The sequence below is a fragment of the Artemia franciscana genome, chromosome 15 (genome assembly GCF_032884065.1).
Source record: "Artemia franciscana chromosome 15, ASM3288406v1, whole genome shotgun sequence".
NCBI classification, from domain to species: Eukaryota; Metazoa; Arthropoda; class Branchiopoda; order Anostraca; family Artemiidae; genus Artemia; species Artemia franciscana.
Window position 1 is genome coordinate 39450450 of NC_088877.1, and position 12463 is coordinate 39462912.

General features: G+C 36.8%; 1 protein-coding gene across 5 annotated transcripts in view; it reads right to left on the reverse strand.

The window, feature by feature from the left end:
• LOC136036455 (E3 SUMO-protein ligase ZBED1-like) overlaps nucleotides 1–12463 on the reverse strand; it is a 53772-nt gene that overhangs the window by 21054 nt on the left and 20255 nt on the right. For 4 of the 5 annotated variants that reach the window (XM_065718695.1, XM_065718696.1, XM_065718694.1 and 1 more), the window contains exons 2-3: nucleotides 8577–8690; nucleotides 6434–6519 (exon numbers count right to left, since the gene is read on the reverse strand). In XM_065718695.1, coding sequence (XP_065574767.1) covers nucleotides 6434–6519; nucleotides 8577–8670 — 180 coding nt within the window. In that variant the 5' untranslated portion in view covers nucleotides 8671–8690. Of the gene's footprint in view, nucleotides 1–6433; nucleotides 6520–8576; nucleotides 8691–11566; nucleotides 12406–12463 lie in introns of those variants that run through there. The other variant, XM_065718697.1, reaches the window with a different exon arrangement.

Consider the following 12463-nt stretch of genomic DNA (forward strand, 5'->3'; position numbering starts at 1 on the left):
TGCGTTTTATTGAAAACTATATGTGTCTTGAACGATCCTTGGAAAGAATTAATAAGAATAAACCGAAATTTTTTATATATAATGTGTATTTTTTATACTTATACATCAACATCACTTATTGTGGAAAATTCAGCAATTCAATAGTTAATTTCAGTGTAATTTTTATTTTCCAATTTTATAATTATAGAAAAGAAGAAAATTTGTGATATAATTTGTTTTCAATAAAGCACAAATGACGCAATAGGCTTTAGACTTTTAAGGCAAGAGGAGGGGAAAGGGGCAGTAGTCGAAAGCCCGTACCTTAATATCTTTAGCCTTTTCTGAAACACTTAGGATTAAACATTCCCCTGTTTCCCAATGATAAATCCTATTTGAAAACCATTGCGACACTGCATAATTTACAACATTTCTCCAGGGACTGTGGCGAGCATTATATTCCCAAAGGCATAGTAATTGGACCTATTGACATTTTCGAACGAAGAAGATATTTAATAATTTGATCAGTTTTAAGGGGTTTAAAAGGAAAAGTGGGTGTTTCGCCCTCCAGGTACTGTTCAACATGCCCTGAAAGTTTCAACTTAATGCCCTCAGCCGTTCCTGAGATGTTGCAGATGCGCCTTTTTGACAGTCAGCATGCACATTGTTTTTTCTTTTTTATTTCGTTCACCATTCCCTAGTCACAGTTGCAGTTGCAAACAGTTGCATTTGCAGCCACAGTAGAATTAGTAATAGCAACCCTGACAGTTTTAAGTTAACACCCACACCCGTTCCCGAGATATTGCAGATACGCCTTTTTGATAATTTAGATGCAGATAGTTTCTTTTAATATAGGTCAAGACACCTCTCAACATTTTGCAAAATTTTATTTCCAAACCCTTAGCCCCAGTAGTGTTGGTAGTCGGAGTAATAGTAGTAGCATTAATCGTTGTAACATTAGCAGTAGTAGCAGCATGTACATAGTGCCTTTTGGCTAGTTCAACATCCCCCAAAACATATACTGAAAGTTCCAACTTAATATTCTAAGCCGTTCCTGAGATATTGCTCATACACCCTTTCTAAAACATAACTGCCCATGGTGTCATTTGATTTAGTTCAACATCCCCCTAAGCATTCTCTGAAAGTTTCAACTTAATACTGTAAACCATTCCTGAGATATTGCTGATACACACTTTCCAAAACCTAGCTCCACATAGTTTCATTTGATTTAGTTCAGCATCCTCCTAAACATTCCCTGAAAGCTCCAACTTATAACTTTAAGTTGTTCCTGAGATATTGCTGTATAAACCCTTTCTAAAACCTAGCTGCACATAGTCATATTTGGTTTAGTTCAACATCCCCCTAAATATTCCATGAAAGTTCCAACTTAATACTCTAAGCCGTTATTTTGATATTGCTGATACACCCTTTCCAAAACCTAGCTGCACATAGTGTCATTTGATTCGGTTCAACATCCTCCTAAACATTCCCTGAAAGTTCAAACTTAATGCTCTAAGCCGTTCCTGAAATATTGCTGATACTCTTTCCAAAACCTAGCTGCACATAGTCTCATTTGGTTTAGTTCAATATCCCCCTAAACATTCCGTGAAAGTTTCAACTTACTACTCTAAGCCATTCCTGAGATATTGCTGATGCACCCTTTCCAAAAACTAGCTGCACATACTTTCATTTGATTTGGTTCAATATCCTCCTAAACATTCCCTGAAAGTTCCAACTTAAAGCTCTAACCCCTTCCTGAGATATTTCTGATACGCTCTCTCTATAACCTAGCTGCATATAGTTTCATTGGATTTGGTTAAGCATCCTCCTAAACATTCCCTGAAAATTCCAACTTAATACTCTAAGCCGTTCCTAAGATATTGCTGATACACCCTTTCTAAAACCTAGCTGCATATAGTCATATTTGGTTTAGTTCAACATCCCCCTAAACATTCCATGAAAGTTCCAACTTAATACTCTAAGCCATTATCTTGATATTGCTGATACACCCTTTCCAAAACCTAGCTGCACATAGTGTCATTTGATTCGGTTCAACATCCTCCTAAACATTCCCTGAAAGTTCCAACTTAATACTCTAAGCCGTTCCTAAGATATTGCTCATGCACGCTTTCCAAAACCTAGCTGCACGTAGTTTCATTTGATTATGTTCAGCATCCTCCTAAACATTCCCTGAAAGTTCCAACTTAATACACTCAGCCGTTCCTGAGATATTGCTGATACACCCTTTCCAAAACCTAGCTACACATATTTTCATTTGATTTGGTTCAACATCCTCCTAAACATTCCCTGAAAGTTCCAACTTAATACTCTAAGCCATTGCTGAAATAATGCTGATGCACCCTTTCCAAAACCTAGCTACACATAGTTTCATTTGATTTGGTTCAACATCCTCCTAAACATTCCCTGAAAGTTCCAACTTAATTAACTAAGCCGTTTCTGAGATATTGCTCATACACCCTTTCCAAAATCTAGCCGTACATAGCGTTAATTGATTTAGTTCAACATCCCCTTAAACATTCCCTGAAAATTCAAACTTAATGCTCTAAGCCGTTCCTGAAATATTGCTGATACTCTTTCCAAAACCTAGCTGCACAATCCTCCCAAACATTCCCTGAAAGTTCCAACTTAATGCTCTAACCCCTTCCTGAGATATTTCTGATACGCTCTCTCTAAAACCTAGCTGCATATAGTTTCATTGGATTTGGTTAAGCATCTTCCTAAACATTCCCTGAAAGTTCCAACTTAATACTCTAAGCCGTTCCTAAGATATTGCTGATACACCCTTTCTAAAACCTAGCTGCACATAGTCATATTTGGTTTAGTTCAACATCCCCCTAAACATTGCATGAAAGTTCAAACTTAATACTCTAAGTCATTATTTTGATATTGCTGATACACCCTTTCCAAAACCTAGCTGCACATAGTGTCATTTGATTCGGTTCAACATCCTCCTAAACATTCCCTGAAAGTTCCAACTTAATGCTCTAAGCCGTTCCTGAAATATTGCTAATACTCTTTCCAAAACCTAGCAGCACATAATCTCATTTGGTTTAGTTCAATATCCCCCTAAACATTCAGTGAAAGTTTGAACTTACTACTCTAAGCCATTCCTGAGATATTGCTGATGCACCCTTTCCAAAAACTAGCTGCACATACTTTCATTTGATTTGGTTCAACATCCTCCTAAACATTCCCTGAAAGTTCCAACTTAATACTCTAAGACCTTCCTGAGATATTTCTGATACGCTCTCTCTAAAGCCTAGCTACATATAGTTTCATTGGATTTGGTTAAGTATCCTCCTAAACATTCCCTGAAAGTTCAAACTTAATACTCCAAGCTGTTCCTAAGATATTGCTGAAGCACGCTTTCCAAAACCTAGCTGCACATAGTTTCATTTGATTTAGTTCAGCATCCTCCTAAACATTCCCTGAAGTTCCAACTTAATACTCTCAGCCGTTCCTGAGATATTGCTGATACACTCTTTCCAAAACCTAGCTGCACATATTTTCATTTGATTTGGTTCAACATCCTCCTAAACATTCCCTGAAAGTTCCAACTTAACACTCTAAGCCATTGCTGAGATAATGCTGATGCACCCTTTCCAAAACCTAGCTGCACATAGTTTCATTTGATTTGGTTCAACATCCTCCTAAACATTCCCTGAAAGTTGCAACTTAATAATCTAGCCGTTCCTGAGATATTGCTGATACAATCTTTCCAAAATCTAGCCGTACATAGCGTAAATTGATTTAGTTCAACATCCCCTTAAACATTCCCTGAAAGTTCTAACTTAATACCCTAAGCCGTTCGTATTGCTGATATTCTTTCCAAAACCTAGCTGCACATATTTTCATTTGATTTGGTTAAACATCCTCCTAAACATTCCCTGAAATTTCCAACTTAATGCTCTAAGATGTTCCTGAGATATTGCTGATACACCCTTTCCAAAACCTAGCTGCACATAGTTTTATTTGATTTGGTTCAACATCCTCCTAAACATTCCCTGAAAGTTTCAACTTAATACTCTAAGCTGTTCCTGAGATATTGCTGATACACTCTTTCCAAAACCTAACTGCACATAGTTTCATTTGATTTGGTTAAACATCCTCCTAAACATTCCCTGAAAGCTCCAACTTAATACCCTAAGCCGTTCCTGAGATATTGCTGATACACTCTTTCCAAAACCTAGTTGCACATAGTTTTATTTGATTTGGTTCAACATCCTCCTAAACATTCCCTGAAAGTTCCAACTTCATACTCTAAGCCGTTCCTGAGATATCATTGATGCACCCTTTCCAAAACCTAGCTGCACATAGTTTCATTTGTATTTTGTTCAACATCCTCCTGAACATTCCCTGAAAGTTCCAACTTAATACCCTAAGCCGTTCCTGAGATATTGCTGATACACTCTTTCCAAAACCTAGCTGCACATAGTTTTATTGGATTTGGTTAAAAAGATATTGCTGATATTCTTTCCAAAACCTAGCTGCACATATTTTCATTTGATTTGGTTCAACATCCACCTAAATATTCCCTGAAAGTTCCAACTTCATACTCTAAGCCGTTCCTGAGATATTGCTGATACACTCTTTCCAAAACCTAACTGCACATAGTTTCATTTGATTTGCTTAAACATCCTCCTAAACATTCCCTGAAAGTTCCAACTTAATACTCTAAGCTGTTCCTGAGATATTGCTGATACACTCTTTCCAAAACCTAGCTGCACATAGTTTTATTTGATTTGGTTCAACATTCTCCTAAACATTCCCTGAAAGTTCCAACTTAATACTCTAAGCTGTTCCTGATATATTGCTGATATACTCTTTCCAAAACCTAACTGCACATAGTTTCATTTGATTTGGTTAAATATCCTCCTAAATATTCCCTGAAAGTTCCAACTTAATATTCTAAGCTGTTCCTGAGACATTGCTGATACACTCTTTCCAAAACCTAGCTGCACATAGTTTCATTTGTATTTTGTTCAACATCCTCCTCAACATTCCCTGAAAGTTCCAACTTAATACCCTAAGCCGTTCCTGAGATATTTCTGATACACTCTTTCCAAAACCTAGCTGCACATAGTTTCATTGGATTTGGTTAAAAAGATATTGCTGAGATATTGCTGATATTCTTTCCAAAACCTAGCTGCACTTATTTTCATTTGATTTGGTTCAACATCTTCCTAAATATTCTCTGAAAGTTCCCACTTCATACTCTAAGCCGTTCCTGAGATATTACTGATACACTCTTTCCAAAACCTAACTGCACATAGTTTCATTTGATTTGGTTAAAAAGATATTGCTGAGATATTGCTGATATTCTTTCCAAAACCTAGCTGCACTTATTTTCGTTTGATTTGGTTCAACATCCTCCTAAACATTCCCTGAAAGTTCCAACTTAATACTCTAAGCTGTTCCTTAGATATTGCTGATGCACCCTTTCCAAAACCTAGCTGCACATAGTGTCATTAAGTTTAGAATAAAATAGTACTTTATTATCAAGCCAACTCTCACACCATAAAAAACTTCCGAACTTGTTGCTTTTTGGGCTAAGTAGCCTCTTCTTAACTATGTTATCAATTAAAGGCTACCATCCCCACTGTAGTACAATATTTGTAGGCATATAGTTTATCAGGTATACAGGCCTAACGTAATAGCATAATATTTGCAGGCATTTACTGAATTGAAGGTATTAGGCTTGAGATTGTTTGTGCAGGACGTCAGCTCTTAATGATAAGAGAGCATCACTAAGTGTGGAAAATAATGCAGTGACCAAAAATGGACACAGAATTGCACAAATCCTCTATTCAACTGGAGGTCCCCGGCACATCTTGCTTCGTCAGGTGGCAGAGTATTTTGATTCAATCCATCGAAGTCAGATATGGCACGATCTTGATGATGATGAGTTTGATGTCTGGTCTGATTAACATTTAAACCATGGACGATACTTAATTCTGACCACGTGAATTCGATCTCATTCAGAGTATCCCCTAGCAGTGGTGTCCATTCATGAAAATATAGAGGGGTGTATTTTTTTAATTTGGGGGGGGGGAGCTTTTGTTCCTTTTTCAGTTTATCAATGACAATACCATAAAGGGCATTTTTCAATGAATAATGGCAAGAAAACTAAATTTCACAGTTGGGGTTCGAGAGGGGTCCAAAATGCAGAGAAGCAAAAGAATCCCTGTATCCTCCCCTAATTGACACTCCTGTCACCTGGGTTAATCCCAACCGCAATATCACGAAGTGGACGGTTTTCTCCTAGTTTACATGTCGATTACCTGTTGTAAAGGGTTTTGAGGACTTTACGCGCAACCTCTTCCATCAGAAAAATTTATACTCCGGTTTGAATTATACTTGGTCTGTTAATTAATAATATCGATTAAGTTTGGCAAATAATTCCAGATTTAGATAAAACATAATTGGCAATACATACTATGACTTCCATTTGCTGATACAGCTCCATTCTATTTGAGTCAGTCTCTCGGCTATCGTAAACATATATTTGCTCTTCAGACATACCTACATATAACATTAAAATAATATAAAACTTGAATATACGTAAAAAATGGGTATAATATATTGTAAGATAAACAAGATAATAATACAACGTAGATAATAATAACGAAAAAGCTATATTAATAACATAGAATATAATAGTTTGTGGGGATACAAAACAATCAGTAAAACAAGACATAAATCATGGTTGCATCGATAGTTGCAAATCGGGAAAGAACGATCCACAGCACATAGTAAGGAAAAATTTAAAAAGCGTGTTAGAAAAAAAAACTCTGATTAGAAAAGACAACCATTTTTAGCTGTTTCTGAATGGTAGCTATCATTTCGACTAGTTTTATACGTAACATGATATTAAAAAAAAAAGCCTGAAAACACTCAAAATAGCATCAGATCGAAATGAAACTTGAACCATTGGAATCACTGTTGCCAAGAAACTCATTCAGGAAATTTGAAGCACCCCAACTTAAGAAAATTATTTTTTTGCATGGTTGGTTAGCACTGATGCGTCTCTCTTTTTTCTTGTCTTTTTTTTATCTTCACCGCTAGTGGGACACTAGAACATATGAACATAGAACCAGTAAGAGTTTGTTACATGAAGCTGTAACCCAAATGATAATATAAAAGTACAAACCCATTACGCACATTACACTATTTGACTGGGGTTGCCACTTCGTGGAAATTCAGTCCTGAGCATAGAATGTTGTGAGAAGTATATTGTTAAGAACTACCCACAAAATTTGCACTGAGCATAATTATATATTATTGTTATTATTATATGTATTATATTATATGTTATAGTTATGCTCTGTTTTTTTTCAAAGGTTACAATTCTTGGCGGATCAATTTTTAGTTAGATCCTTAGGGTGGTCTTGGTTTTTATTGAGCTAAATCTAATAACTTGAAGAATACTTTATACACAGTGTCATTTATTGACTGAGAAAATGACGCGGGGCATCGATAAATTAAAAAAATACTTCATTAACAATTCATATTGATGTAACCCTCTCATGATTAACAATCGAAGGACATTTAACTAATTGCATAGGTACAATCTAATGACGGAGCACCTGCCTAAAATAAATCATTCTTCGTGTGTCGATTTGTGCCTATGAAAATAATTGTTGTGTATATTATTCTTCGCTGTCTTTAAAGTAAAATAAAACCGTCACTACCAGCCTGAAAACAAAGGGATGGGGAGACCTTCCCAGGATGCCCGAAACCTGACAATGCAATTCACAGTTTTGAACCCTCCTCACTCGAAGAATACTCGAAGTCTCCCTGATGCTCAGATCTTTCTTAAAAGATGCGCATATTTTTTATTCTTCTAGCCCGGCAATTTTAAAACTTGACGTTTGAATTTGAACTTAGAATTTGAAAAAAATTTATTTGCAATGAAAATTTGATTCTTTATTTTTTACGATTAAAGGTTGAAGAATGAAAAATTATGGCAGTTTTACGATTTGGAGATTATTTGACTTTATTTCTGATCACCTTTAGTTTAATCCAGCTCTTTACTTTTATTTAAAAACTTCTTTTGAAGAAAAAGTTTTTTAAATTAATCTCAATTAAAGGTAAAGAATGGAAGTCTAATTTTCTGAAAACATGTGCGAGACGAAGATGGAGTTACCTCGAACATGGGCTGCACGAGGGCGATTCTGGAATCCCAAAGTGAACATTTACTTGGCTACTTGAAGGCACTCACCACAGAGAAAACCCCAAACATACACTCTGTCGGATGTATAACAGTGACCTACGACACTTTCATACCTCCTTAACAACGGAGCAGGAAGACCTTTTCGCAGCTGCAATCTTCAAAGACAACTAGAGATCCTTCTTAGACACCGTGATCACCTCTGGAGGCAAAAAAGGGGTAAAGGGCAGCATCTTACGCAGAAACTTTTTTCGCAGGAGATAATGATAATAACAAATTTAAAAAATTGATAATTTGAATAAGAAGTGCTCAAAATTACAGAGCATTTAGCTTTTCGTAGGTGGAGAGTATTTTGCCCCTTTCCCTACATACATCCCTGATTTAAGGTGTTAGATTGGGCATGTCTTACCTTCTCCCGCATAATTGGGCAGCTGTACGACTACGGTATAAGGCTCATCTTTGGATATTTTATTTGATACGGAAGTTTTCGTATCTTCGTTCATATCTTAAAGAAGAAATCAATCTAAAAAAAATGAAAGCATAAACTTCTCGTCAAACTTTGGGCACACTGGACACACTGAACAACTTTTTTTCGTCCCTTTTTTAAAACTTAGAGCAAGTTACGAGCAGTCTCCCATTCAGATGGTTTTTATAGGTTTTCACCAATTCCTAAGCCAGGTTAACTCGACGCCGGTTGATAGTCGACTTCTGCTATATAGTAGCCCTATTTCATGGTGCCAAGGTTGCAAAGAAAAACAAAAAAGCCGACTATCAATGAACAGTTGGATTAACAAAACAGCATAAAAAGGTAACGTGGTAATGCTAAAAAATATGTTAATGGTAAGTTCAAACCCATAGAACTTTGACAAATTCCTTAAATGTTTCAAACAGTGTGTGGTGCAACTCAGCCAAATAGTGACCAAAACTCTAAAAGGCAGAATTTTAATAGCAATAGATACTTGAAGAAAATTGAAATTTTTAGCTGATTCTAAATATTTGAAATTTAATAAGTTTAATGTCACCCATCAATAGCTACAATCCTGAGGAAATTTGCCAGATTTTAGCAAAAGGGGGGAGGATACCCCAAAGTGAAAATCTAACCATCAGATTCTGTATATCGGATTTTCACATTCGAAAAGGAGATCATGTGTTCTAGTGCCCTTTTTAAGTGACCAAAAATATTAGAAGGCAACTATCCCCGTCCCATGCAAGCACGGATCTAGAGCCTTAATTTGGGAGGGGCGACGGGGCTAAAAAGAGAAAGTGGAACATCATCCCTCCCCTCTACAATTTTATTTGAAACAATTGAATTGAGCTGGGTTTACTATCAAAGTAGCGTAACGCAACGGGAGATCAACTGGATTACATTACCATTTGCGGAAGGAATTCAGAAACTTTTTTGAGGTCGAAACTGCCCCTAAACCTCAATATCCGTTGGCCAGTCAGAGGTAACCCCAGTCAATGGAAGGTTACGCACTCGTTGCCTGTTGCAGTTGGTGAGTTGTAGTATTTTCAATTCCTCTTTGATTTCATCACGGTGTGGTAACTTTGCAATATAGGATGAATGGATAATCTAAGCGTATGGACACCAACGTGAAAGGCTCCTATGGGACAAAAAAATATAGAAAAATCCCGTCAAAATACAATGTCCGAGAACGTACCCTTTGTTTAAATGACAATGTTTGAGGATGAGGGAATTATTTCTTGTGTCGTTATCGGTACTGTTTGGCAAAGGTATTCAAAAGCAAAGAAAAATGGCCAGGAATAAGAAAAAGCCTAGTTGGTTGGCTCGGAAAAAGACAAGTTTTGCTGAGACTGGAAGATTTATTCCAATCAAGATAAAAAACGGACGCGACAAAAGATTGGCAGAAGATAAACAGTGCATTTTAATGCTATGGGCAGCAAACTCTTGAGCCAGTTTGATTTTTTGTCCAAAATTTTTCTCTATGATACTAGAAGAGAACTGAATCGGGTTCACAATATGACGTCAAGAAAAAAAGGACAGACGGGTAAAGGGATGATATATGGTACTAGTATACCTGGCCCTGGCAGCAGGAAATGCATCTTCCAGAGAATATTACCGCGCAAAGAACCATATTGACGTACGCCAAAAAGAAGAGTTGGTCTTATGGTGCCCTTCAACGGGTAAGGTCTAGGTCTAATGTCAAGGGAGATGTGAAATATACTCAATTAACTATTGACATTGACTTGGCTGAAGAAACCGAGAAGTGAAAATTCTGACTCCTGATGGGTATGAGGCAACACATACTTTTTAAATCTCTTACACTAGGATGCAAAGCCATTTGGCATAAAGAAAGATACAACCTGGACCATTATAATAAATGGCAAGCCGGCATCTTCATTACAACTAATAAGTTATTTCAGTGCCGCTAAATGAGACAGGCATCAGATTGTTGGCAGATGAATTAGCATCATTGTCAGGAGCTGTACTATCAACAGCCTGTTGATACTATCGACAGCTTTTGAAGGCTGTACTGTCAACAACCTTCATATCAACGCAGGAAAAACCAAAATTCTTCGTTTTAAACCTCTTTAGAGGGAATATGTCATGACTCCTCCACCGTATCCTAATCTTCGGCTGTAATTCTCAATGTCACATTTAGCATTGACAGCTCGTTTAGCACTCATGCTGATATAATCACTAACAAGGCAAATGGTGTGATGCGCACCCTTATCTTACTATGTCGCTGCGGTTTTTCTGTGTCCCAACTTAAGACGGCTTATCTTACATACATACGACCAATTCTTGAGTATGCTTTCTCTGTATGGGGCCAACAACACAAGTGACCTAAGGGATCAACTTGAGTTACTGCAATAATGAGCCTTTAAAGTTATTCTTTCAGACGCATATGTAAGTGATGAATTGGCATTATTTGTCCTACAGCTACAGTCCCTTTACGGACGTCGTTTTGTTTGATCTGCAAATTTGGCCAATTTCTTCTTAGCAGAGAAAAAAAATAAAGAGATTCTACCACCAGTTATGAGGACTAAAATAAACACAAGGTCAGCTAACAAAGTGAGACTGAAATTGTCTACTCCGAGAACAAACAGTTTTGCCAATTAGTTCATTTCTTTTTACACGTCAGTGTTTAATAAGTTATAGTTTCTTGTTTTTGTTGTGAGTACTAGCCACATTTAGTTGGAATTATTATTCTAAACTATGATTGCTTGTATGAAATAAAACGCCTATTCTCTACTCCATATAATGTTGTGTGGCTGCTAGCAAGGAGGAAAAAACTTACAGCGTTGGTGAAGGAGTCTGAAATTATTTCATGTTCAATGATGGAAATAAAATTATTTAGTTTGGAAGTACGTATTAGGCTACGTACACTTTATCTGTGTCTCTGTCCCTGGGAAGCAGTGATAAGTGATACCAACCTTTGCCTGCAAAAAACAGGCCACAACACTTTCACTCTTGAACACTCTTGTCTTGGGTCTGCATTCCCTTGGACTCTCCCTAACAGCACAGAAACATTTCAGTCTTACGTTTATAACATATACCGTCTTTGAACAATTTTAATGCGTTGATATGTTTTATTGTTTTTATTTTAGAAAACGACTGATTTTTCAGTCCTTATTTCTCCTATATAGTGCTCAATAGTACAATTTAGGAAAGGATTTTTAACAAATTTTGTTTATGAGAGGTGATCCCCTCTTGTCTCCATGCTTCCTCCCTTGATCCTTTTTAACCCAAATATAGCTTGTCAAAATTTTGAGATAGCCATTTGATTCAGCAAGTATTGTCTTATTTGCCTTTTTTAGTTCCCCAACCCCCTAGAAAACTTCAGTTTTTCGGCAACAGATAACTACAGTACTGAGGGATACAGTGGTGTATCCATGGGGGGTGGGGGACGCCCTCCCCCCATATTTTTCCTGATGCCCTCATTTTTTGCTCTCCCCCCTGTTTTTCGATCTTTTTTAAATTAATTTGTAAATTTGCTCAATTGTTGGCACCCTTGTCACCCCCCCCCCAAGATTTCACTTATTGGCACCCTTGCCACATTTTCCCCCTTTGATCTAGATCAGCCCCTGAGGGTATAGGGATGCAAATATATAATGAAAATGCAATAACCTATCTTATAATATAAACCATATAATTAACATTTTCTTGGCAAAAAACATCTTGTTTATCTGCCCCTCCCTAGGGATCTTTTACAGGCTTTTACCCGGGAAAAATTCAACAGATGCGAAAACCATCGCCTTGCTCTTCTGAAATTAGAATTTTAATGACTGCTAATTCAAAAAAAAAATCTACAATTTATGAATTTCAAAAAT